This window comes from Microcaecilia unicolor, chromosome 2, assembly GCF_901765095.1.
Source record: "Microcaecilia unicolor chromosome 2, aMicUni1.1, whole genome shotgun sequence".
Taxonomy (NCBI): domain Eukaryota; kingdom Metazoa; phylum Chordata; class Amphibia; order Gymnophiona; family Siphonopidae; genus Microcaecilia; species Microcaecilia unicolor.
The window spans coordinates 401,337,028-401,363,398 of record NC_044032.1 but is presented as its reverse complement, the minus strand read 5'-3'; the positions used below and the strand labels follow the sequence as shown (position 1 = coordinate 401,363,398).

Here is a 26,371-nt window from a genome sequence, read left to right as displayed (position 1 = left end):
TTGGATTTCATGTTGGGGGAGAGGTGTTTAGTGCTTGGATCCCCAAGTAATGTTAGGTAGGAAAATGAAACAAATGACAATCCATATTCTTACTGAGAGTCTAAAGATATGTTACAGTGGCATCTCTCATCTTTACTCTGTCTCCTTTACACCTCTCTCTGTCTCTGTATCATTCCATCCTTTCTTGCATCTTTCCCATTCTCATTCCTATTACTTGTCATTCAGGTCTGTTTCACTTCCCTTTGCTCTTTCTAGCTTACTTGTTCTTTCTCACACACCTTTCCTTGGTTTTAGGATATAAACAGATCACGTTCTATGTTGCTGACTTCAGTGAGGTGGGGGGTCTAAGAAATAAAAAATGTAGTCAATGAAACCTTCATCCCTATCCCTGAGTTACATGCCAAAATCATCAGTATTTGTGAAGTGTTGTTTTGTATAATTATTTCAGGGAACAGAGCCAACTTCTAGAACAGTGCCAGTGATAAGCACAGCAGCAGCACAGGGTCCAGGCATGTGAGCACATGCTGTCTGCCTCTGTAGCTGCCTTTCCTCCGGGGAGTATGAACAGAAAAACTTGCATTAAATTTACCCTCAAAATAGCATGCCTGTAATATTGTTGATGTAGTTGGGTATTTTTTTTAAACTCCAGACAATTTACACTAATAACTAATGGCCAGATGTACTAAACGTTTTCCCAATAGATATAGAATGAAAAAAATGTCCAGTGAATCGGACTCTAAGACAAGTTACTAAAGGACCCTTATATTAAAGCTTAGCGTGCACTAATGAAATAGTGCATGCTAAATGCTAATAAGCCTATAGATATAAAATGGGCTTTTTAGCATTTAGAGTGTGCTAAGGACCCCTGAGTGCAGAAGACAGCTGCCAAGAGTAGAGTCATTTCTTTTAATCTTATGTGTTACACACATGTTCTTAAAATTGTCTTTACAATATATAACTAATACTTGTCCATACAATATTCCTGTAATTAAGGGTCTGATACTCAGCCAGCAGCTCTGGCACTGCATTGAATTCCCAGTTTTGTGGAGCCAGTTAAGTGCGATATTCAGCACTTAACAGACCTTGGGGCACCGCATAAAGGTATGACTGACTTTCATGTGGTCCTGTTTATATGGTGACCATGTCTGGTTAAATGCTGACTCTGCCCCCAGAACGCCTCCAAGATAACTGGTTATTCTCACCGGCACTAACTGCTGAAAGTTAGCAGTTAACCTCAAACAGGTGATTTAACCAACCAGGAGCCGTTTTTGGCCAGCTAAATTGTTAGTTTATTTTGCTGTTTTTACCACATGAATTTTTTTAAATCTTTACATTGTTTCATTATTTTTCTGCTTTCATCTTATCAGTTATCTTCAACTCCTTTTCTTGGTTCTTCATTCAATCTTACCTTTTCCTCATTTCTTTCCTTTCCTTTCTTGGTTCTTCATTCAACTTTACTTTTTCTTTGTTTGTCTTTCCTTTTAAGTTATGCAATCCCTTTCCATCTGTATCCTAGGGCTTCACTCATTTCACTTTTTTCCATCTCTCTGCAATTTCCACTATTTCTGTCATTGAACTCCATCTTTTGTCTTCTATCTACATCTCTGAACCTCCATTACAGCCCTACCCCAAATATCCATTTTCTTATGTCCTAGCCTCCATCACTGTTTCCATCCATCACTGTTTCTCACCATGTGTCTCCGTCACCAACTTCAAGGCCAAATCCATGTGGCTCTGGAACTCCACAGTATGATGTGTGCTTTATCTACAAAAGAAAATCAGATTTATTTAATTCTTTTTATAGCTGGGAAAGGGTTCATATGAAGACTGGGTGTGTAGAGTTTTTTCAGTGTCTACACGATGTGTTATGACCACTGTAGGGCTTAGAGGGAATGAAGCCAGGACAGAATGAACAGATGGATGAACAAATGTTTACTGAAATTAGGAAAGCTGGCAAAGTGGGCAACATTTTAATACTGGGTGATTTCAATTACCTCAATATTGACTGGATAAATGCTACATCAGGGAGCTCTAGAGAGGTAAAATCAGTGCTTTTTTTGTATGAAAAAAGGTACCGGTACTCATTATGGGCGGGGCCAACACCTATGGCTCCACCTCTATGTTAGCCACTCCCCTTGATGCATATAAACACACATCATTGAAAATATTATACCAGTATAGGAGAAAAAATAACTTGAATTTTTTTATTATAAATAATTTCTGTAAGATGTTACAGCTCCAGTATACCCAGTGCAAAATAAGATAGCAGATGTAAATTCTCAAATTGGACATATTCCAAACAGTAAAATGAAAATAAAATGATTTTTTCTACCTTTGTTGTCTGGTGACTTTGTTTTTCTGATCATGTCGGTCCCAGTCTCTGATTCTGCTGCTCTCTATCTGTTCCCTTAACTCCGTTTCCAGGGATTCCTTTCCATTTATTTCTTTACTTTCCTCCTTTCTTCTTCATTTCTGGGTCCTCCGCAGACTTGAGTGGAGGAGGTATAGAGTGGATCCAGTTTTTGCCTATTTTCTCCATCCATGTGCAGTTTTTCTCTTCTTTTCCCTTTCCCTCATCTCCGTCAGTATGCATCTCCTTCCTGTTTTTCCCTCCCCTCCATCCATATGCATCTCCTGTCCTTCCTCGCTCTTCCCTCTCATCTATCCATGTCCAGCATTTCTCCTCTCTCCTCTCCTCCATCCATGTTCATCTCACTTCCTCTCTTTCCCTCTCCTCCATCCATGTTCATCTCACTTCCTCTCTCTTCCCTCCCCTCCATCCATGCCCAGCATTTCAACTCTCTCCCCTCCATCCGTGTCCAGAATTTCTCGTCTCCCCTAAATCCATGTGCATCTCCTCATCTGTCTTCCCTCCCCTCCATCCATGTACAGCATTTCTCCTCTCCCCCTCCCCTTCATCCATGTTCATCTCACTTCCTCTCTCTTTCCTCCTCTCCATCCATGTCCAGCATTTCAACTGTCTCCCCTCCCCACCATCCATGTGCATCTCCTTCCTCTGTCTTCCCTCTCCTCCATCCAAGTCCAGCATTTCTCCTCTCCCCCTCCATCTGTGTGCATCTCCTTCCTCTGTCTTTCCTTCCCTCCAACATTTCTCTTCCCTGCCCTCCACTCCATCCATGTCCAGCATTTCTCCTCTCTCCCCTCCCCTCCATCCATGTGCATCTCCTTCCCGTCTTCCCTCTCCTCCATCCATGGCCAGCATTTCTCCTGCTCTCCCCTCCATCCATGTCTATCTCCTCTCTGTCCTGCCCTCCCCTCCCATCCATGTCCAGCAATTCTCATTTGCCCCTATTCTTCCCTCCCATCCATGTCCAGCGATTCTCCTCTCTTCCCTGCCCTCCCCTCCCATTCATGTCCAGCGATTCTCCTCTCTCCCCTGCCCTCCCATCCCATCCAATCCACGTCTAGCATTTCTCCTCTCTCCCCTCCATCCATGTGCATCTCCTTCCTGTCTTCCCTTTCCTCCATCCATGTCCAACATTTCTCCTGCCCTCCCGTCCATCCATCCATGTTCAGCAACTCTCCTCGCTCTCCTGCCCTCCCATCCCATCCATGTCCAGGATTCTCCTCTTCCCTCCCCTCCTATCCATGTCTAGCGATTCTCCTTTGCCCCTATCCTTCCCTCCCATCCATGTCCAGTGATTCTCCTTTGCCCCTATCCTTCCCTCCCATCCATGTTCACTGATTCTCTGCCCTCCCCTCCTTGTCCCTTGATTCTCCCTTCCCCCTATCCTCCCCCTCCCTTCCATGTCCTGTGACTCGCCGCAGCCTCCACCTGCCCCCCCGAGATCGTTCCATCCCCACCTGCCAGCCCTCAGCTCACCAACTTTCCGTTCTGCCCCCTGCAAATCTAATATTTACCAAAGTCGCAGCGCGAACCAGCGGTAGTGAAGACAGCAAGCAGGTAGGCTCGCGTCCTCGTCGCTTCCCTGCCCTCTCAGCACAGCTCATGCTCAGCATCCCGCCTTTGTCGCTTCCCTGCCCTCTCAGCGTCCTGCCCTCACGGAAAGGAAATTACATCACAGAACGGCGGGACGCTGAGAGGGCAGGGAAGTGACAAAGGCGGGACGCTGAGCCTGAGCTGTGCTGAGAGGGCAGGAAAGCGATGAGGACTCAGGCGAGCCTGCCTGCTTGCTGTCTTCACTACCGTGCCGGTTTGCGCTGCGACTTAGGTAAATATTAGATTTGCTTGCATGGGGCAGAACGGAAAGTTGGTGAGCTGGCCCTCAGAAAAAAAGGTGCCGGTATGCCGTACCGGTGCGTACCGGCACAAAAAAAGCATCCTTAGCTGTAATAAATGACTGCTTCCTGGAGCAACTGATCCAAGAACTGACAAGAAGGGAAGCTATTTTAGATCTAGTCCTTAGTGGAATGCAGGGCATGATGCGAAAGGTAACAGTGTTAGATCTGCTGGGAAATAGTGATCATAAGCTCTGGAATGAAGTCACTAAAGAAATCTACTGAAGCAGCATTCAATTTTTGAAAGGGTGACTATGACAAAATGAGGAAATGGTTAAAAAGAAGGGTTGGCCAGAAAGCTTTGGGCTTTAAATCAGGCATGGGCATTGTTTAAAAATACCATTGTGGAATCCCAGACCAGATGTATTCCATGTATTAACAAAGGTGGAAAGAAGAGTAAACGATAGCCGGTGTGCTTAAAAGGTGAATTGAAAGAGGCTATTAGAGCATCCTTCAAAGAATGGAAAAAGGATCTGAATAAAGAAGCAACATAAGTAGTGTCAAGATAGATGCAAAGCACTGGTAAAGAAGGCTAAAAGAGAATATGAAGAACAACTTGCCGTGGAGACAAAAACTCATAGTAACACCTTTTTCAGGTACATCAGAAACAGAAAGCCTGTTAGGGAATCCGTGGGACCATTAGATCATGAAGAAGCAAAGGGGGGCACTCAGGGAGGACAAGGCCATAGCAGAGAGATTAAATGAGTTCTTTGCTTCAGTCTTTATGGAAGAAGATGTAGATATCTACCTGTACCGGAAATGGTTTGCAAGGGTGACAATGCGGTGGAACTGAAAGAAATCTCAATGATAAATCTCCAGATGGCATACACCCCAGGGTTTTGAAAGAACTCAAACATGAAATTGCTGATCTGTTCTTAGTGATCTGTAACCTGTAGTTAAAATCATCTATAGTACCTGAAGATTGGAGGGTAGCCAGTGTAATGCCAGTTTTAAAAAGGGTTTCAGGGGTGATCCAGAAATTACAGACTGGTAAGCCTGACTTCAATGCCAGGCAAAATAGTGGAAACTATTATAAAGAATAAAATTATGGAACAGGTAGAAAAACATGCCTCACCAATTTGTTTCATTTCTTTGAAGGTGTAAATAAACATGTGGATAAAGGTGAGCCGGTTGATGTAGTGTATCTGGATTTTCAGAAAGCTTTGGACAAAGTCCCTCATGAGAGACTCCTGAGAAAATTGAAAGTAATGGGATAGGAGACAATGTTCTTCTGTGGATTAGGAGTTGGTTATTGGACAGAAAACAGAGGATAGGGTTAAATGGCCATTTTTCTCAGTGGAGGGAGGGTCGCAGGGATTTGTACTGGGACCGGTGCTGTTTAATATATTTATAAATGATCTGGAAAATGGAACGATGAATAAGGTGATTAATTTTGCAAGTGACTACTATTCAAAGTTGTCAAAACATGTAGATTGTGAAAAATTGCAGGAAGACCTTAGGAAATTGGAAGACTGGGCATCCAACTGACAGATGAAATTTAATGTGACAAATGCAAAGTGATGCATATTGAGAAGAATAATCTGAATCATAGTTATCTGATGCTAGGGTCCACCTTAGGAGTCAGCACTCAGGAAAAAGATCTAGATGTGATTGTAGACAATACGCTGAAATCTTCTGCCCAGTGCGTGGCGGCGGTCAAAAAAGTAAACAGGATGCTAGTTATTATTAGGAAAGGGATACAAAATAAAACCAAGAATATTATAATGCCTTTGTATCACTCCATGGTGCAACCTCACCTTTAGCATTGGGTTCAGTTCTGGTCGCCTTATCTCAAAATAGATATAGCGGAATTAGAAAAGGTTCAAAGAAGATTGACCAAAATAATAAAGGGGATGGAACTCCTCCTGTATGAGGAGAGGCTAAAGAGGTTAGGGCTCTTCAGCTTGGAAAAGAGACAGCTGAAGGGGGATATGATTGAGGTCTATAAAATCCTGAATGGTGTAGAATGAGTCAAAGTGAATCCATTTTTTCACTCTTTCAAAAAGTACAAAGATCAGGGGATACTCAATGAAATTACATAGAAATACTTTTAAAACAAATAGAAGGAAATATTTTTTCACTCAACGAATAGTTAAGCTCTGTAACTCTTTGCCGGAGGATATGGTAACAACGGTTAGCATATCTAGGTTTAAAAAAGATTTGGACACGTTCCTGGAGGAAAAGTCCATAGTATTTTATTGAGATGGACATGGGGGAAGCCACTGCTTGCCCTGGGATTGGTAGCATGGAATGTTGCTATTAATTGATTTTATGCCAGGTTCTTTTGACCTGGATTGGCCACTGTTGGAAGCCGGATACTGAGGTAGATGGACCATTGGTCTGACCCAGTATGGCTATTCTTAAGCATTCTGGAAGCAGTAGCAGTAGCTATGAGGAAGGTGGTCGCAGGTGGGAGTTATATCAACTGGGCTTCATTTTGAGTCTTGATCTTCTTAGGATTATGAAATAAGAGTGTGGAGCTGATCCTCACAAGGCTTACCCAGTTTTCACAAGAGAGACTTCTTTGATAGAGACTTGGACCCTTTGCAAATTGATGGAGCCCAGCAGATGTGCCCTTGCTTTTCCCTCACTCTGTCCCGAAAGGTGTATTTGTGTCATTGATTGTAAGAACTCCAATAGAAAATTAGTATGTGCTTATTTTGCTTATTTCCAGTTTTCCTCTGTGCTTTTGTCCTTAGTGATTTATCTGGATACTAGCTGTGGCATTAACCTGCAGTGCAGAGCTAGGGGTCTGATCAGTAGCACAGTTGTAAGGCTGATGTCAAAGTATCATCTGATTGAGCACTAGTATAACAGCTTCACTTATGCCTAGATGTGATCACTTATCATAGATCACTAGCATCGCCATGGATCAATTACATGGGCCATTAAAACTGCTCTAAACTTAACCACTGATATTGCATGTTAAAGCCAACCAAAATACTGTTTCTCCTTTCAAAGAGGCCTATGTTTATTTTTCTAACTTCAGATCTGCTCCAGTAGTACCTTTTAAATATAGCTATTTTTGCTGGCCATAATTGTGTCCTGTGTACCTTTGTGTTTAGTGGTTTTCATGTTATAATTCTATTTAGTTAAGGCCGAGCCAGAGGATCAGTAGCATACCCAGACCTCAATTTTTGGGTGGGACTGGGGGATGGACTGGGTGGGCATGACCCACGCATTTACTTTCTGTCTCCCTCCCCCCGTAAAGATAAATACCTTGGTTGGCATTGATCTACAGGCCCCACCAGCTGAAGAATCTTCTGGAGTCCCCCGCACCAGAAGAAGTCTCGTCCTCGTGCCAGTCACCAGCACATATCCAGCCACCATCACTAGCACTGTCCCTCCCCCCCCCCCCCCACCACCACCACCATGCATGCTCAGTTCAACCAGCATCCCCATGCATGTATGCTCGTTGGTGCCAATTGAATTGAGCATGCGCAGGAGGTGGAGGGGGGGCAGAGTCAGCATCAGGCCCACTTTGAATGGGCTGTGTCGGCAATGCCATGCGGCAGCTTTGTAAACAGGGGGGGATAGACACTTAACTACTGGAAAACTTATCTTTAAGTCATGACAAAGTTGCTTGAGTAGGATTTTTAAAACATACCATAATAATGTGCCTTTCATGATGAAAATGTTTATTATTATTTCAAGGCTATATATATCATAAAAACCTGAATTTGACATGTATGATTGATATTAATTTTCTATACTATTGAATTGCTCAAATGGGGGAATAACCTTATTCTTAACAACAAAAGGAATAGTGACAACTGTTCTTTGACAGTATTGGTTCATTGAACTTTGTGACTTCATCTGCCCTTTTCCTGTATAAATTAATTTGTATTTGACTTTAGTGGACTATTGATACTGGTTACAGTGCATCTGACTTTGTTTTATTTGTGGATTTAAATTCTCTGTTTACTAGTATCTTTACATTTCAATACAATTCTTGATACATTGAAAAATCTTATTAAAAAATTGCTATCCTTTTTTTTTTGTTTTAGGGTGTGTTGGAGAGTTTTCTGGGTACAGCTGTCTCTGGAGCTATTTTTTGCCTTTTTGCTGGCCAACCACTCACCATTCTGAGCAGCACAGGCCCTGTCCTGGTTTTCGAAAGACTCTTATTTAATTTCAGCAGGTGAGCTGCTGGAGTGTGTGTTAACGTTATATAAAAATGAGCCAGTGAGAAAGAGAGCACCAAGGACTGAAAAAGGGAAATAGTCTCTACTCCACTTTTGTGAACTAAGGGGTCCTTTTACTAAGCTGTGGTAAAAAGCGGCCTGCGGTAGTGCAAGTGCGTCTTTTGGCCACGTGCTGGGCCATTTTTTTTACCGCGTCTAGGAAAAGGGGACTTTTTTTTTTAAGGGGCTTGCAAATGGATGTGCGCTAAAATTGAAACCAGCATGCGTCCAATTTTGGCCTGAGACCTTACCGCCACCCATTGATCTAGTGGTAAGGTCTCATGCGCTACCTGCGCAGTAAACATGCAGCATGCGTCAATTTCTGTTTACCGCCGGGTAAGCAGCCCGCGGTAGAAAATAAAAAAATATTTTCTACCGTGGGATTCAGCGCATGCCAAATTCAGAATTACTGCCTGGCTCACCCTCTAGCCGGACGAAGGTGCAGATTTGGCGCATGCTGTACACATGTAGTCCCGCCCCTAATTAATTAGAGCTTCTGATATGTGTGGACATACTTTGATAGTTTTGCCAAACAATCAGGTTCATTCTTTATTTCATGCAGGAATATAGGGATAGTATTTTCTGTGATGATATTCACTTATTTTGGTGTTGCATGTATACTGCTGAAGATGGGTCAGAGAGATTTGATGAAAGCCTAATTAGATTTATAGCTAGAATTTTGCCAGTAGAGATTGAACCAGTCTTAAAATTATGCCATGCCATACCATCAGAATATTCCATGCACTGAGGTGCGGCTTACTAACCTATAGTTTTCAACTTCCTCTCTGTTCCTACTTTTGTGAAGAGGGACCATGACAACCCTTTGTCAGTCCTGCAGATCCACTCCAGTCTCTAAGGATCTATTGAACATGTTCTTCAGCGGACCTGCCAGAACCTCTCTGAGCTATCTTAGCATTACTATTAATGGAAGAGTGTGTTAAAAGTTGGAAAAGTGAAAATAGACCGTCATAAGACTAGATAGGATACTTCCTATCTAGTGTTATGACTTTGTCCACTTCCCTTTTCTCTCGTCCACTCCTGGCGTGGCAGCACACCGTGCTATCCATGGGCAATAAAGGTAGGAAAAAAATCCTTTTATTGTAGTTTAGTGATTTGAATATGTCGGCTTTGGATATCTGAATATGCGACATCACTGATAATTGTGTATTTCCTGTACTACAGGAAGAATGCATTTCTGTTTCTGTTTCTTCAGTACTGTAGGCAGAGTCTAGCGTCTTGGGGTTTCTAGCTCAATATTTGTCTGCACATTTTTAGTTCAAATAAGTGCTAATTTATCCCCAGATTATATATAGGTCACCCCAAATTTGGGCGCGGATCCCAGATCCGTGTGCAAACTACTTAGTAAGTTAGGTACTAAAAATCAATTATTGGTGTTAAGCACTTAATTGACAGTAATTAGGAGTTATGTGCAGATCTGCCCTATTCTATAAATTCATGCCTACATTTCATAGTGTGTGACTCCAAAGGGGATTTGGCCATGGGAGGGGCATGGGCGGGTCAGGGGTGTTACCAGAATTTTGGTGCAATATTATAGAATACCTGGATTTGTACACCTAACTGCCATTAGTTGGGCGCCAGCATTTACGCCAACTTTTGGCAAGCGTTAAGTGCTCACGCGCAAAGTTAGGCATGAAATGTGCGTTAAACTAGTATTCTATAAAGGATTCCCCTCCTTTATAGAGTGACCTTTACAGAATACTAACTTAGCAGGCATCATTTTGACAACTAACTTTGGGCGCCATTTACAGAATCTAGCCCGTATTCTATATTTGGTGTAGCTTTATCCATATTTTCTTAGCTTGCAGTTTTTGTAAAATGATTTGTAGCAGACCAGCTCTTTTTCCAATAAATGGTATGTTCTAAGGCTTGTTGTAATATTTACAATGATGCCTTTTCATAGACTTAGTTCTGGTTCCAGGAGGTGTGGCTATTTTGGGTGAAAGTACCTCAGTAGTCACCCCATCCCTTAAAGATTGCCTAGCATGTAAATGTACCTTTTTTTTGCTAGAAAAAAAAGGCACTGTATTGGCCATCCTCCAATTCTCATTCATCATGGTCATTTTGAATGAAGGTTACGTATTACTAGTAACAAGTTAGCAATTTCATGTTTGAGCTCTTCCAGTACCCTGGGGTGAATACCATCTGGTGCTAGTGATTTGTCATGTTTGTCAATTTCTTTTATTATCTTTTTGTAGACTTTACAGTGATTTGTTTTAGTTGCTCCAAATTACCACCTTCAATGAAGGTTTCTAGTGTTGGTATAACCCGCCCCCCCATCCTCTTAAATAAAGGCCAAGGCAAATAAATCATTTAGGGCCTCTTTTACTAAGCTGTGGTAGTGATTCCTGGTGTGGCAAATGAGAAGCCCATTCAATTCCTATGGGCTTCCTCTTATTTGCCACATGGGAATCACTGGTGTGGCTTAGTAAAAGACGCCCCTAATATTTCCACTGTTATTCTCTGAGCACTTTCTTTCTTTTTTTTTTTAACCCTGGTGGTCGTACGCACTCCCTCGTGTGCTTTCTGTTTCATATGTATTTGAAAAATTGTCTAATATAAATTCTTGCATCTACAGCAAACTTCTTTCAAAGTCTTTCATGATCTGCCATAGTACTTTTTTTTTTACATCTAACTTGCTAATGCTTGTGCTCATGTCTGTTTTTTTTTCAGTAGGGTCTGCTTTCTGTATTTTGAAAGATGCTCTTCTGGCTTTTACCACCTCTTCTACTCTACCATTAAACTATGCTGGTTGTTGTTTGGCCTTCTTTTGATCTTTTTTTGATGTATAGAATATATTTTACCTGGGTAGCCTTTTAAAATAATTATCCAGTGAAAAAGCAGGAATATAAAAGTGAGCCAATAAATAAATTTACAACACCAAAAATCATATATAAACATTTGAAGCCCATCATGGCCATATTTTGTCCTAATTCTATCATAGGTATTCAGGGCAATTGCTCAAAATATCTAGCAGGGTGCATATAAAAAAATATCCAGCAGGATGCATATAAAAAACCTTCCACATGTCAAAAACTCATGAAATTCTGCAGACTACCTAGGATTCATAAATATTGAAAGCAATCAACAATAATGAAAGCACCTCCAAATATTTTGTAGAAAAGCCTTCATGAAGATTTTTTGACCCTGGCAATCGCGCCTTTAATTTTTTTTTTAACAAATTTTCCCATTTTATCATAGACCCTTTTTAAAATAAAGTGCTATAGCAGCAGATTTCTTTTGTGTCTTTATTTCACTGATACTACTCCAAACAAAACCAGTGAAGAACTAACGTTTCAAGGTGGGAAAAAGGTCTCATAAAGCTGCGGCAATCAAATGAAAACACCGCACTTTTTAGCGGTTCTTTTGCCCACAGTACAATAAGTAATCATAGTAACATAGTAGATGACGGCAGAAAAAAGACCTGCACGGTCCATCCAGTCTGCCCAACAAGACAACTCATGTGTGCTACTTTTTGTGTATACCCTACTTTGATTTGTACCTGTGCTGTTCAGGGCACAGACCGTATAAGTCTGCCCAGCACTATCCCTGCCTCCCAACCTCCAGTCCTGCCTCCCACCACCGGCTCTGGCACAGACCGTATAAGTCTGCCCAGCACTATCCCCGCCTCCCAACCTCCAGCCCCGCCTCCCACTACCGGCTCTGCTATCCAATCTCGGTTAAGCTCCTGAGGATCCATTCCTTCTGAACAGGATTCCTTTATGTTTAGCCCACGCATGTTTGAATTCTGTTACTGTTTTCATCTCCACCACCTCCCGTGGGAGGGCATTCCAAGCATCCACCACTCTCTCTGTGAAGAAATACTTCCTGACATTTTTCTTGAGTCTGCCCCCCTTCAATCTCATTTCATGTCCTCTCGTTCTACCGCTTTCGTATCTCTGGAAAAGGTTCGTTTGCAGATTAATACCTTTCAAATATTTGAACGTCTGTATCATATCACCACTGTTTCTCCTTTCCTCCAGGGTATACATGTTCAGGTCAGCAAGTCTCTCCTCATACGTCTTGTAACGCAAATCCATAGATCAAAAACCTCCTAGAAACCTTATATTGACCAAAAAATATTTTTATGTAAAGCAAAAGTTTTTTTATACTTTAAATTTTTAATTTTTATATTATGTTGTATTTTGCAACTGCACCTCACAGTCACTATTCAACATTACATCCAGTGCTAACAGTAACGCACAAAAAATATCAAAGTTAGAGACTTATCTGGGTAGTGCAGTTTGTGTGATCAGTGGTTCCACCCCAGCAGACTGGCTTAGACTTGTGCGGTCCCTACAGACCTGTTTCGCTTCAGCTTCTTCAGGAAACCACACTTAGCCAAGTTCATTCTGAAAAACAAAAACCTTCAGTGACACAAACGAAATAGAACAGTGCCCAATAAACAAAACTTTCAATGCTAACTCTGACTCGATGGAGGGTAGTCACTCCACTGTTAAACTTCTGACAGAACAGCAGGGAAGACCTGGCAGCCATATAAATAACTGTCCAATCATCAGCTGCTCAATCAAGAGTTGCCACGTCAAGTGATGATAAATTTGATTGCATTGTGGTCACGTTTGCCGGCAGCCCCACCGCTATTATCCCAGTAAGGACCAGATCTAAAGTACTTTCCTCTCTGGTTAGATCCTGGACCAGCTGCTCTATGAGGTAGACATTCATTGCATCTAGAAACTTTGTTTTCTTTCCATGTCCTGATGAGATATGTACCCAATCAGTATTGGAGTACTGAAATTTGCCATTGCTATTTTGTTGCCACATTTGCTAGCCCTCCTAAATTCTGTTAGCTGTCTCTTCATATTGTCTGGGTGGATGGTAGAATAACCCCACCAGTACTGTGTATTCCTCCCCTTCACACATGGAATTTCCATTCATAAAGAATCCACATTGCATTTTGTTTCCTGCAGGGCTTTTATACTGTTTGACCCTGTTCTCAATATATAACACCACCTCTCCACCAATTTGATCCGTCCTGTCATTCCATCACTGTATCCAGTTGGTTATCCCCCTTCCATCAGGTCTCAGATGCCTATTATATCTACATTTTTGCAGACAGCAATTTAAAGAATGATCTTTATTTGTGTTTACAGCTTGCATAGCAGTTGATTAAGGGTTTATTTAGAATCACTTATTTCTATCCCATATGAATACTCAAGCTACATCAGCTTTCATCATAACTTTTCTATTGGGGTATTCTAATTTCTGCATTTGGCCAGTTACTCCAAAACATGTGCTCCTGTGTAACTGTCTACTTTCCCCCAGGTTCTCATTTAAAAACTTCTTTATGTTTTAAATTTTACTGCCAAAAGCCTGATTGTACCATGGTTAAAGTGAAGCTCATCCTTTTGGAATAGGCTCCCCCTTCCCCAGAATGTTGGCCATTTCCTAACAAATACAAATCCTTTCTTCCCGCACTTTTGTCTCATCCATGCATTGAAACTCCAGAAGCTTCAGGCCTGCATGGGAAATTGAGCATTTCTGAAAATTCTACCTTAGATATTCTGGATTTAAACTTTCTACCTAAAAGCTTTCCAGAACCACCTCTTCACTTATGTTCTTGGTATCCACATGTATCAAGGCAGCTGTATCCTCTCCACCTACCCTACCAGCTCCTATCTACATGCCTAATGATTGAATCACCAACTGAATTGGCCGTTCTACCCTTCCCTCCTCGTGCAAGGGGATATTGCATTCCCTGGAGAACAAATCTTGATTACAAAATCACTTTATGCCATACCAAAGGTAGGGTTTTGCTTTCCAAGGCAGCACAGAGGCTGTCGGATTGGAGGTGGGACTTTTGTACTATATTTATTTATTACATTTGTACCTTGCGCTTTCTCACACATGGCAGGTTTAATACGGCTTACAATATCCTTGAAGGTTTCTGTATCTGCTTTGACTCCTCCAAGTCTGTTAATCAGTTGGGGAATTAGAGAGTAAAAGCCAGGAGCTCTTTGTACAGTCTCTCTCCAAATAAGAGATCATCATACATGTGGCATTCAGTGCAAAAAAGACTGGATAGCTCCCAATGTGCTGCTGGACTGCCATCTGCATCTTAGAATTGGTAAGTTATTTAGTGGGCCTTTTATAAAGGCGTGCTTACGTTTTTAGTGCACACAAAATAAACGTACACTAAACGCTAGAGACACCTATATATTCCTATGGGTGTCTCTAGTGTTTAGCATGCACTAAAAACACTACTGTACCTTTGTAAAAGACCCCCTTAGTTATTTGAAGTTGCTAAGGGAGTAGGAATACCTAAACTAATGCATATTCCTAAAGAGTAGTTGTGAGTATTAGTAAAATTTAAATAATTTGCTGGAATTTCTAACAGGTAAATCTTAAGTAGCAGACCATTGTGTGTGGGGCACTATAGGGGCACAGGGGTGAAAGCTTCTTACCTCTGGTTTTGTGAATCTTGAAGGTAGGGAGAAAATCTTCAAGTTCCTATTTCATAGATGACTCACTTATACAAACAATATTTTCTAGCTTTTCACTCAGGTGATATATTCAAGAAAGTCACTTCAGTAACTTTGGCCAAAAATATGGCTTAAGGGCTCAATCAATAGGCAAACAATTCATCTGTTAAATTTTAAAACGCCAAAGCAATCAATAGACACTGGGTTCTTGAAGTTCATTTCTTCTCATCTTCTTAGATCAAGGCTCTGCTCCTTCAAATACTCCTCACCATCTTTTGGCAATACTCTAGAGGACCTCTGCTTGTTTTGGGGGTCTGAAAGTACTTACAGCACAGTCACAACTGATGGGTTCCCTGAACTCAGGGGGACTCATTTGGCAGTCTTCTAAAAATATTAACTGCCAAGATTTTCTTAACACAAGAATCTTGCTGGATGTCCACTCCTCCAGAACTTTCATTGGTTATAGGTCCATTAGCAACCTGCTGCAAGCCCTCTCCTCCAGCTGTCATAGGCCTTCAGCTCCCAAATCTCTTCAGATTGCTGGTCCTCTCCCCCAGTTTTTCCTACATGTACACTGTACAGTTTCCCTTTGTACTTGTCTTACAAAGTGAAAGAATGAAAAAAGAAACAAAAAACTTTTAAATCCTCCCTCTACTGTGTCCTGGGCCTAAGTCAGCGCTGTGGACCACTCTAACTAGGAGCTCAGCACTCACACAGTCAGTTTGGCAGAAAGGAGGTAAAATACAAGTTTCCCTCTACATCTCTCCCAATTATTAACTCTCTGAACTCATCTAGGGGCCCTTTTACTAAGCTGCGTAGGCATGTACACGCATCCTATGTGCGTCAATTTTGAACTACCTCCTGGCTACCGCGTGGCCTGGGCGGTAATTTCATTTTTGATGCGCGTCAGCTATGTCTGCCGGAAAATATTTTGTATTTTCTAGTGTGCGGCACTAACCAGGCAGTAATTGGCATTGTGTACGCGCTGACAATTACCACTCAGTTAACGCGTGAGACCTTACTGCTAAGTCAATGGGTGGCGGTAAGGTCTCAGGCCCAAAATGGAAGCATGCCAATTTTCATTTTGCCGCATTGCCAATTTTCATTTTGTCCATTTTCGGCCAAAAAAAGGCCCTTTTTTTGCAGGCACACTGAAAAATGGACCTGCGTGCGCCCAATACACGTGTCTACACTAGTGCAGGCCATTTTTCGGCACACCTTAGTAAAAGGACTCTTGGCTTTCCAATTTGGAAATTAGCTAGAAATTTCCCTACTTGTTATACTATTAGCCAAATGCTGAGGCAAGTAGTATCCCTGCAGGCTAATTTAATACATAAAATTCATTACAAAGGGGAGCATACTGAAGCTTATCCCTTGAATACGTAGGACTTCTTGTGACCAGTGGCGTTCCTACGGGGGCTGACACCCGGGGCGGATCGCCGATGCGCCCCGCCCCCCCCCGGGTGCAGCGCCCCCCCCGGAACAGTGCGACGCCCCCCCCCGGCGAAAAAAACCAGATCCCCCGGCGAACCCCCCCCCCCCCCCCCCAGGGTGCTCGCCGCTGGGGGGGGGGGGGGGTGCCGCGCACCTGCTGGCTCTTCGTTTTCATGCTCCCTCAGCCCTGGAACCCGGAACAGGAAGTAACCTGTTCCAGGGCAGAGGGAGCATGAAAGCGAAGAGCCGGCAGGCGCATGGCACCCCCCCCCCCCCCCCCCAGCGGCATGCACCCGGGGCGGACCGCCCCCACCGCCTCCCCCCCCCTTGGTACGCCACTGCTTGTGACCATGAGGGTCACATTTATTTAACTTTCTTTTTTTATTTTTACTTTATATTTATTAGAGTTTATGCATATATTCAAACAAGACAATCATCTTGACTAGAAGATTTTTTGAAGAATAATCTACAAAGTAAGGAAATCTAATATAAAAAGAAAAGGAAACTTTTAGACCACAGTTACAGGGAGACCCCAAAAAATCCCCAGAAAAAAAATATATAAATCAGGAAAAAGAACAGAGAATTTCAAGTCTATGTCCTACATCTCTACAGAAATCAGCATCCATAGATAGAACCAAGGTAGTTGTCTTAGATCTAATAAATGTTTGCAGCTCAGGATGTTCATAGAAAATATATGAGGCCTCCCTAAGGAAAACTTTTGTACCTAAGGAAGAACCTTCCTGCTCGATTGCAAGAAATTGTTTCTTTCTTTCTTGGGTTTTTCTGGAAACATTTGGATAAATCTGTAGTTTTGAGCCAAAATATTCAGAATTCATGTGATGAAAATAAAATCACATTACTGAATCTGTACCTACAGAAAATATGAAAAACACAAAGTAGATCTTTTAGTAACTAGCTCCCTGGAGAACTCCTGTAAACCAGTAACATCCAATGAAGCTTCAGAAATTCCACTTGCTCTGATGATCTCAAGGTGGCCAAACAGGTAGAAAGGTGACAGACAAAGCCAGAAGGATGCTCAGGTGCATAGGAAAAGGAATGGCCTGCTGGAAAAAAGAGGTGATAGTGCCCTTGTATAAGTCCTTGTTGAGGCCCCATTTAGAATACTATCAGGCTTATTTTCGAAAGAGAAGGGCGCCCATCTTCTGACACAAATTGGGAGATGGGTGTCCTTCTCTCAGGGTCGCCCAAATCAGCATAATCGAAAGCCGATTTTGGGCGTCCTCAACTGATTTCTGTCATGGGGATGACCAAAGTTCCCGGGGGTGTGTCAGCAGCGTAGAGAAAGCGGGACTGGGGCATGCTTAAGAGATGGGTGTTTTCGGCAGATAATGGAGAAAAGAAGGGTGTCCCTGACGAGAACTTGAGCAACTTTACTTGGTCCATTTTTTCTTGCGCCCAAGCCTCATAAAGGTGCCTGAACTGACCAGATGACCACCGGAGGGAATCGGGGATGACCTCCCCTTACTCCCCCAGTGGTCACCAACCCCCTCCCACCCTAATAACTTAAAATATTTTTTTTTGCCAGCCTCTATGCCAGCCTCAAATGTCATACCCAGATCCATGACAGCAGGGTGCAGGCCCCTGGAGCAGTTTTAGTGGGTGCAGTGCAATTCATGCAGGCAAACCCAAGCCCATCCCCCTTACCTGTTACACTTGTGGAGGTAAATGTGAGCCCTTCAAAACCCACCAGAAACCCACTGTACCCACCAGTAGGTGCCCCCCTTCACCCCTTAGGGCTATGGTAGTGGTGTACAGTTGTGGGGAATGGTTTTTTTGGGAGGGTGGGGGGCTCAGCACCCAAGGTAAGGGAGCTATGCACCTGGGAGCAATTTCTGAAGTCCACTGCAGTGCCCCCTAGGGTGCCCGGTTGGTGTCCTGGCATGTGAGGGAGACCAGTGCACTATGAATGCTGGCAGGCTCCTCCCACGACCAAAGGGTTTGGATTTGGTCGTTTCTGAGATGGGCGTCCTCGGTTTCCATTATCGCCGAAAACCAGGGATGACCATCTCTAAGGACGACCTAAATGTTGAGATTTGGGCATCCCCGATCGTATTATCGAAACGAAAGATGGACACCCATCTTGTTTCAATAATACAGGATTTCCTGCCCCTTCGGCCCCAGGAAAACTTGGGCGCCCCGTTCGATTATGCCCCTCCACTTGCAATTCTGAAGACTGCACCTACAAAAAGATATAAACAGGATGGAGTCAGTCCAGAGAGTGGCTACAAAAATGGTCTGTGGTCTCTTTCATAAAGTGTATGGGGATAGACTTAAGGCTCTCAATATGTATACTTTGGAAGAAAGGCGGGAGAGAGGGGATATGATAGAGACGTTTAAGTACCTGTGTGGCATTAATGTACAGGAGATGAGCCTCTTTCAAATGAAGGAAAACTCTGGAATGAGAGGGCATAGGATGAAGTTAAGAGGTCATAGGCTCAGGGATAATCGAGGAAATACTTTTTCATGGAAAGGGTGGTGGACGCGTGGAATCGCCTGGTAGAAGTGGTGGAGACGAGGACTGTGTCTGAATTTAAGGAAGCATGGGACAGGCACGTGGGATCTCTTAGAGAAAGGAGGAAATAGTAGTTGCTTTAGGTGGGCAGACTGGATGGGCCATTTGACTCTTATCTGCCCTCATGTTTCTATATTGTTCAAAGAGCATTGTAGAGTCAGGAAAACTCAGTCTCCTTCAAATTTCTGCAAAACAGATCCTTTGGAGATACTGACAAAACTTAAGGACAGGTCTGAACTCAAATATTTAGACACCTAGTGGCATTTTCATATTCCCAAGTTTACAGTGAACCACAGTTTTGTCCAAAATTAAACTAGTTTGGACATTCTTCATAGCTTTTAATTCTTATTCCAAGCCATCCACTTTAACTTCAATTGCTCAAGAGAGTTTCTCTTCAGCTTGAGACCTTAGCACAAGTTGGGAAGAAAATTGTGCAAACAAAAGACAAACCTTGTGAACTGAGTCCATTGTATTCCAAATATCATGCATTGTGATCGCTGATGGTCGAATCAGAGGAAGTATTGCGGTACTGGTGACAAACTCACTCGCACTATTCCTTGACATTTCTCTCTCTCCTTTGAGTTTCAAGTTCTTCTGGGGCAATATACTGTTACGGGGAGGACTTTCCCTTCTCCTCAGTGCCCTCCATATCTGTGGGGCATTCCCTCCACACACACAGAAGCAAAACCATCAACTCTGATCTTTCACATCTGCAGTCCTGCTGTGATATGCTTCTCTGGCAGTGGATTAAAGAGTTTATGACTCAGCATCGTTTCGCCACCGATGGAGGAACCAGCCTCTAGCTGGCCCCTCAAAGCTGAAATTCCCATGTGGTCTGAATGAGTCCTTATGTTTGATCATAAAAGAGTCCATGAAGGTGTAACAAACTGTAAGCACCCAACACATATGATTAATATTTTCTCTGACAGGTAATTCTATTATAATTATTTTGTAGTTCTCACCCCCTAGTTAGTGGCATTTCTATTTTTGTAGCTCCAGTGGTTACCCAGCCATAATCGGGTAGCACATTACCGCTGGGTTAGCGCGGGAGCCCTTACCACCACCTCAGTGGGTGGCAGTAAGTTTCCCCCCCCCCCCCCCCCCCCCCCCCAATGACCGTGTGGCAAGTGGTTCACTTACCGCACGGCCATTTCTTTTTGAGAAAAGAAAAAGATAGCATTTTTACCCGCTGCGGTAAAAGGAGGCCTCAGCACATGTCAAAAACACACAGTGCAGGCCCCCTTAGTAAAAGGACTCCTAAATCACAAAGTCCACTTTACATGAAAGTTTATGTAAATTTTGCAGTAAGAAGTTACTGCAATGCAAAATCATGCAAACTAGTTCATAAAAAATGAGCATGCAAAAAAAAAAAAGCTTCACAAGACCATTTAGCTAAAAAAAAAAAAAAGTTCAAGAGAGAAAATTATTTTTAATGGTAAAAAAAATGCCTCTTTTTACAGCAAAATTAAAGGGTCCCCAGCCCAAATTGAAGGTCGTCCTGGACCCTGTCATCCAGGGTACCTCGATGCCCTGCAGACATGAGATGCCCCTCCCCCCTAGCCTTTGTTGTGGGGCTAAAGAAATTAAACCCCCTCCTCCCAGTCTCATGTGTTGTGGACTCTCCTTCTTGCACCCTGACTCAATGTAAAGGATACAAGGGGGGAGAGGAGGCAGTGGAGCAGAAGTGATCCCCACTCATTTCTGCTTGTAGGCTACCTGCTGCAAATTGACATTGCTGATCTCTGCGATAATCTGGTGATACTACCTCTAGGGGTCTGATTGCCAAATAATGGCATGTCTTACACATAAATGTTTTGTGATTTATATTTCTTTACTTTTACTGTACATTTCTTTGAACAAGATTTTCTCAGGACATAAATGCCTATGTGGTTGAGAGCAGCTCATATAATTTCTCAAAGAGTATTGTTCAAAATGATTTATCTGACCACTCCTCTTTTACTGTAGACGCTAGATTGTCTAGAACCTGATCTTTATCAATTACTTCAATGATTATTTAGAGACCATGGATTTGACTATTTGGAGTTCCGCCTGTGGATTGGCCTGTGGTCTGCCTTCCTGTGTCTCATTTTGGTTGCCACAGATGCTAGCTTCCTGGTCAAGTACTTCACCCGCTTTACGGAAGAAGGCTTCTCCTCCCTGATCAGCTTCATCTTCATCTATGACGCTTTTAAAAAGATGATTAAGTTTGTGGATTATTACCCTATCAATTCCCATTTCAAAGTGGACTACATCACGCAATACAGCTGTGCCTGCGCACCACCTAACCCAGGTAAGGTTTAACCTTTTCGTTTTTGTAGTCCAAATGTTTTTTTAAGCAAAGGAGTAGATATTCAATTTGATTTTTAACCAGACAGAAATGGCTTCTGACCAATTAAATCGTCTTCTTGGGGCAAACCGCTAATTTTCAGTGGCACTTAACTGGTTAGTACTGAACTGAAAATTGGTATTTTGGGGGAGTTCCATGGGCAGAGTTGAAATGCCTGGTTAAGTGTTGATATGCAGCACTTAACCAGCCAGATTAACCACATAAATAAGACCACATAAAAGTCCCATCTTTATGTGGTAGCCCATAGCAGGTTAAATGCTGAATGTTGTACTTAACTGGCTTTCTGTTAGCTGGCACCAGAAACCTGGAAATTCAATGCCATGTCTAGACGTGGCCTGTAGAGTGAGAATTCTGTGCACAAAAGAAAGATTGAATGTGCCTGGAGTTCAGTGAAATGTATATAGGAGTGGAGTGGCTTAGTGGTTAGAGCACCAGTCTTGACATCCAGAGGTTCCCGGTTCAAATCCTACTGCTGCTTCTTGTGATCTTGGGCAAGTCACTTTGTGGCCCTTTTACAAAGCGGCGGTAAGCCCAACACTATCCCAGAACTACCACCGGGCCAATGTGCAGTAGTTCAGCTTCGAGCATGACCCATTTCCGGCTCGATGGGAAATATGTTTTTATTTAATAGCGTAGCACTAACCTGATGGTAATTGGCCATCGCTGTGTGCTGCCTGGTTATTGCGGGAGCCCTTATTGCCACCTCAGTGGGTGGCGGTAAATGCTCCCCAGTAGTTCCGCTTCGAGTGTGTGCCATTTCCAGTGTGATGGGAAATATTTTTGTATTTAATAGTGTGGCGCTAACCCAATGGTAATCGGGTGGTGGTAAGTTCTCCCCCCTCACGACCATGCGGTAAGAGTACTCTTACTGCAGGGCCATTTTTTAAGAGGCTTTTTCCCACTGTGGTAAAAAGGGACCTGGCGCGCAGGGAAAAGTAACCCCTGCCACTACTGCAGGGCCCTTTTTCCCGCAGTGTTTAGTAAAAGGACACCTAAACACTCCATTGCCTCAGGTCCAAACTTAGGGGTCTTTTAATAAAGCTTAGCTCAAGTTATCTACAGCAGGGCCCATAGGAATAAAATGGGACCTGCTGCAGATAACTCAAGCTAACCTTTAGTAAAAGACCCCCTCAGATTGTGAGCCTTCCAGGGACAGGGAAATACCTATGGTACCTGAATGTAACTCACCTTGAGCTAGTACTGAAAAAAAAGGTATGAGCAAAATCTAAATACATAAATATAGAGAGTGGAGTTTGAATGATCTGCCTCAGGTGCTTTTTCATAGACTTACTGTACCAGGAAACTGTGGTTGAGAAATTTTGGAAAGTGAGAAGGCGTATGGAATCTGGCTCACTTTCAAACCTTGTTCATTCTATATTGTCCCTTTGCATTTATCTCACGGAGTGGTTCAGTGTACACAGTGTACCCTTTCCTCATTCCTACTGCAGACAAGTATTTCCTTCTTTTAGATTTCCTAAGGTGAAGAAATAGTGGAAAAATAAAGTAGGTAGAAATGATATGGTAATGTATGTATTGTACTAGATGAATATGAAGAAATAAGCAGCCCCTCGTGATCTCAGAACATTAACCTACCAGTGACTTGATTTCTGAAATTAACACCTGTACTACCTTTAAAAATGCCACTGACAAGTCCATTATAGCAGAATTATGTATACAATTTTTAACCATAACTAGAAATGTGTGAATTTTAAAGGTGAAAATGAAAGTTAAACAAGTGGGGAAATCATACAAAACATGATTCATGCAATTCTTCCAATCCCTTTCTGTGTATCTGTTTGTCTCTCTGACCTGGAGGCGAGAAGGAAGAGGTGATTTGAGTGGAGCAGTACATGAACATTTTGTTAGTTTACAAATAATAGTAAAATACCACCAAGTGTAACAATATATCAAGGGGGTAATATTTAGCTGATGGTGGTCTGTGTTTTTATTACATGTTGGTTTTTATATGTGGATTTTTAATGTGGGCCATACCTAGATACCGGCACTGAATATCCAGGGGTAAGGAAGCCATTGGCATTTATCCAAGGTAATGGTGATATTCACACTGGTACAGTCTGCCTTTATACTCTCCTCACTTTGGGGGTGTTTTACTAAGCCGCGGTAGCATTTTTAGCTCGTGGTAGATATCAGCTGGCAGTAAATGTCGAGATGCCCATAGACTTAGTAAAAGACCTCCTTTATCTAGGTAGTTACCCAATTAATGCATTCAATATTGCCACTAACTAGGTAACACCTATCTCTGTTTTAGCTCCCCCCGGACTACCTCAGAACTTCTTAAGTAGTACTAAAATGGTCTGACCAGATTTTCAGCGACATTATCTCAATAATGCACTGAAAATCCAGGTATGGACCCAGTGAGCGGGACATATCCAGATAAGAACATAAAACTCCCAAATAATTACATTTCAAAAGATGGATTTTACAGTTTAAGCACTGGTTGTCCATGTCCCATGGCAACAGATATTGACATGCTTCTCCACTACTAGTAAAGATAGCATCCAGTAGTAAACGTACATCCAAGAAAATGGAATGTACATCAAAAATCACCGAGGGGACTTGGATCAATTTTAGAGTGTCGTCCAGCCATCGTTACAATGGTGCTTGATATAAAGTTGGCAATTCAAAAATGGTGAAAATAAGTAGAAGAAATGATGTTAAACTCAAGATTCTAGGGTGGGAAGACGGGAGCTATGGAGTTATGCTGCCATGCTTCTCAAGGCTCACCAGCACCCCTTTTGAGCCCTTTTGGATTCTTTTTGCCTTGAAATTCAAAATAAATGCCATAACTAAACTTTCTATAATTTTCATGTATAATATGTAAACAAAATATGTAATGTAATGCATATATGTATCTCTTTAAATACTGAAACCATTGTTAATTGATTTTCAAATTTGGTTCTTTATTCTTTGTAACTAAAAAATTACCTTCAATAAAAATATTTAAAAAAAAATCACAAAGCTGTACTAGCATTTTTAGCTCCCAATGGTCCCACAGTTCCCAGAAAGCACTCTCAGACTCAACACACAAACTACCAGGATTCTTCATGAGTCCAGACAAAGAAGGCAAACAAACAATTATGTTTATTATCTTAGAAAATATTAAGCAGTGGAATAAATAGTGCAATTGGCAAACAATAGCAGGTAATTGAAATATGGATCAAGTATAACACTAATTAAATGCTTGCATACTTCCTAGACAGTACCTGGAAAGATCAGGACATATAAACTGTTCAGCAGTTATCAAATAACTGTTTTTTACAGGGCTTCAGCAAAGAGCTCTCTCTGTCTCATCTCCCAGGCTGAAACTGAAGCAACAACCAGCAACAACTGCTGGGTAATTTCAAACTCCAGGCCAATCGGAGCCCAGTCAACAAGTTTTAAACGCATACTGCTACTTGCTTCCTGCTTGTGTTAAAGAAAAAGAACATTCAGTTCCCTATAACAGATTTACAGCAAAGAAACACCACCTGCTGGCCAGATAGGAGAAATACACTTCAGAATATAATGCAGGAAAATATTCAATACATTTTACAGGCTTAAAACACACTGTTTTTCACACCGCCTATTTGTTTTAAAAATGTTTCCATGTAACTTCATTAAGTGCCCCCTAGTCTTTGTACTTTTTGAAAGAGTAAAAAATCTATTTACTTCTACTCGTTCTATACCACTCAGGATTTTATAGACCTCAATCATTTCTCCCCTCAACTGCCTCTTTTCCAAGTTGAAAAGCCCTAACCTCTTTAACCTTTGCTCGTATGAGAGGAGTTCCATCCTCTTTATCATTTTGGTCGCTCTTCTTTGAACCTTTTTAATTCTGCTATATCTCTTTGGAGATACAGCGACTGACTGAACGCAGTACTCAAGGTGAGGTCACACCATGGAGCGATACAAAGACATTATAGTATTCTTGGTAATAATTCCTAGCATCTTATTTGCCTCATGATTTTTTCCAGTGCTGCCTCTGTATATCAATAAAATTTTGTCTGGGCAACAATTTGCCTCTGCAAAATTTAGCTACCAAGTAGAGAGGTAGAGGAGAAGTTAAAAACATCTGGGCTTGTCCAGCTAATTCAAAACGTTAACTGGATAAATTCTTTGAATATTGACCTTTATGGTAGAAGGCCCTATGTTTACCTAACACTAGGCTTGCTTGCTCTACAGACGTTTAAATACTTGAAAGATATTAAAGAGCAAACACACCTTTTTCAAACACAGGGAATCTATAGAACTAGAGGACATGAAGTGAAGCTGCAAGGAAGTAAACTTTAAAGCAACGTCAGGAAAATACTTCTTTATGGAAAAGGGAGTCGGAGGGCTGCAGTGCATGACAGATGTAAATAACAGGGCGCCATTCCACCCTGTCCTGCATCCATTCTCAAGCACACGTGGCTCCCAGATATTGTGGGAGCCGTGAGGAGTCTGGTGATGTCATCAGAAGCCAGGAGGCCGACGGGAACAGGACGTAGCAGTTAAAAGCAGCCACCGCGCAGCAGAGCGTGGTGGTAAGTGCACGTGTATGCAAGTTTCCTGTGTGCAGCATGGCTGGAGCACAGGTTGAAGTTAATTGCCTCGCTTTCTTTTTAAAATTTCGCCTGATTGGTGAGGGCCCAGAGAAGTTGACGGTGTGTAACGATCTTGTTCACATTATGTTAGCCCTTATGGATGATCCGGGGCTCTCTGTGCACGGGTACTATGTTAAAACTCAGGTGCTTGGGAAGTTTGAAGGAGGTGATGGCGAGTAGTGCAGAAAAGCTGAGGAAACTGTGGTGTTTATTTCCAGAGGTCTCATAGGGTTGGGAGGAGTAATACTGCTGATTTTGCAGCCCTGAGGGAAGGGGACAGGCTGAGATGGGGATGACTTTCCTTCTTTGCACATCAAAGGCAAGGCTCCTCACCCACTGCACTTTATTCATGGGTAATGTTAATATTGCAATTATACATTTATTTTCTAAGCAGTTAGTTTTCTTTTGACAAAGCAATAGTACTGTATTTTATGCTACTAAAGTTACAATGTTATGCGTTGTAATCAAACCGGTATGTTGTTTTGGTGCTGAGAAGAGTTGCAAACGAGTAGAAAGTTGTTATACTTCTTTGACTATTGAAAACTGGACGTGTGAAAGCCACAATGAGCAAA

At 42.3% G+C, this 26,371-nt stretch overlaps 1 protein-coding gene across 2 annotated transcripts in view; it reads left to right on the top strand.

The window, feature by feature from the left end:
* Positions 1-26,371, top strand: part of SLC4A4 (solute carrier family 4 member 4) — a 490,468-nt gene that overhangs the window by 360,985 nt on the left and 103,112 nt on the right. For both annotated transcript variants that reach the window (XM_030190631.1, XM_030190632.1), the window contains exons 13-14: positions 8,268-8,401; positions 20,888-21,159. In XM_030190631.1, coding sequence (XP_030046491.1) covers positions 8,268-8,401; positions 20,888-21,159 — 406 coding nt within the window. The remainder of the gene's footprint in view (positions 1-8,267; positions 8,402-20,887; positions 21,160-26,371) is intronic.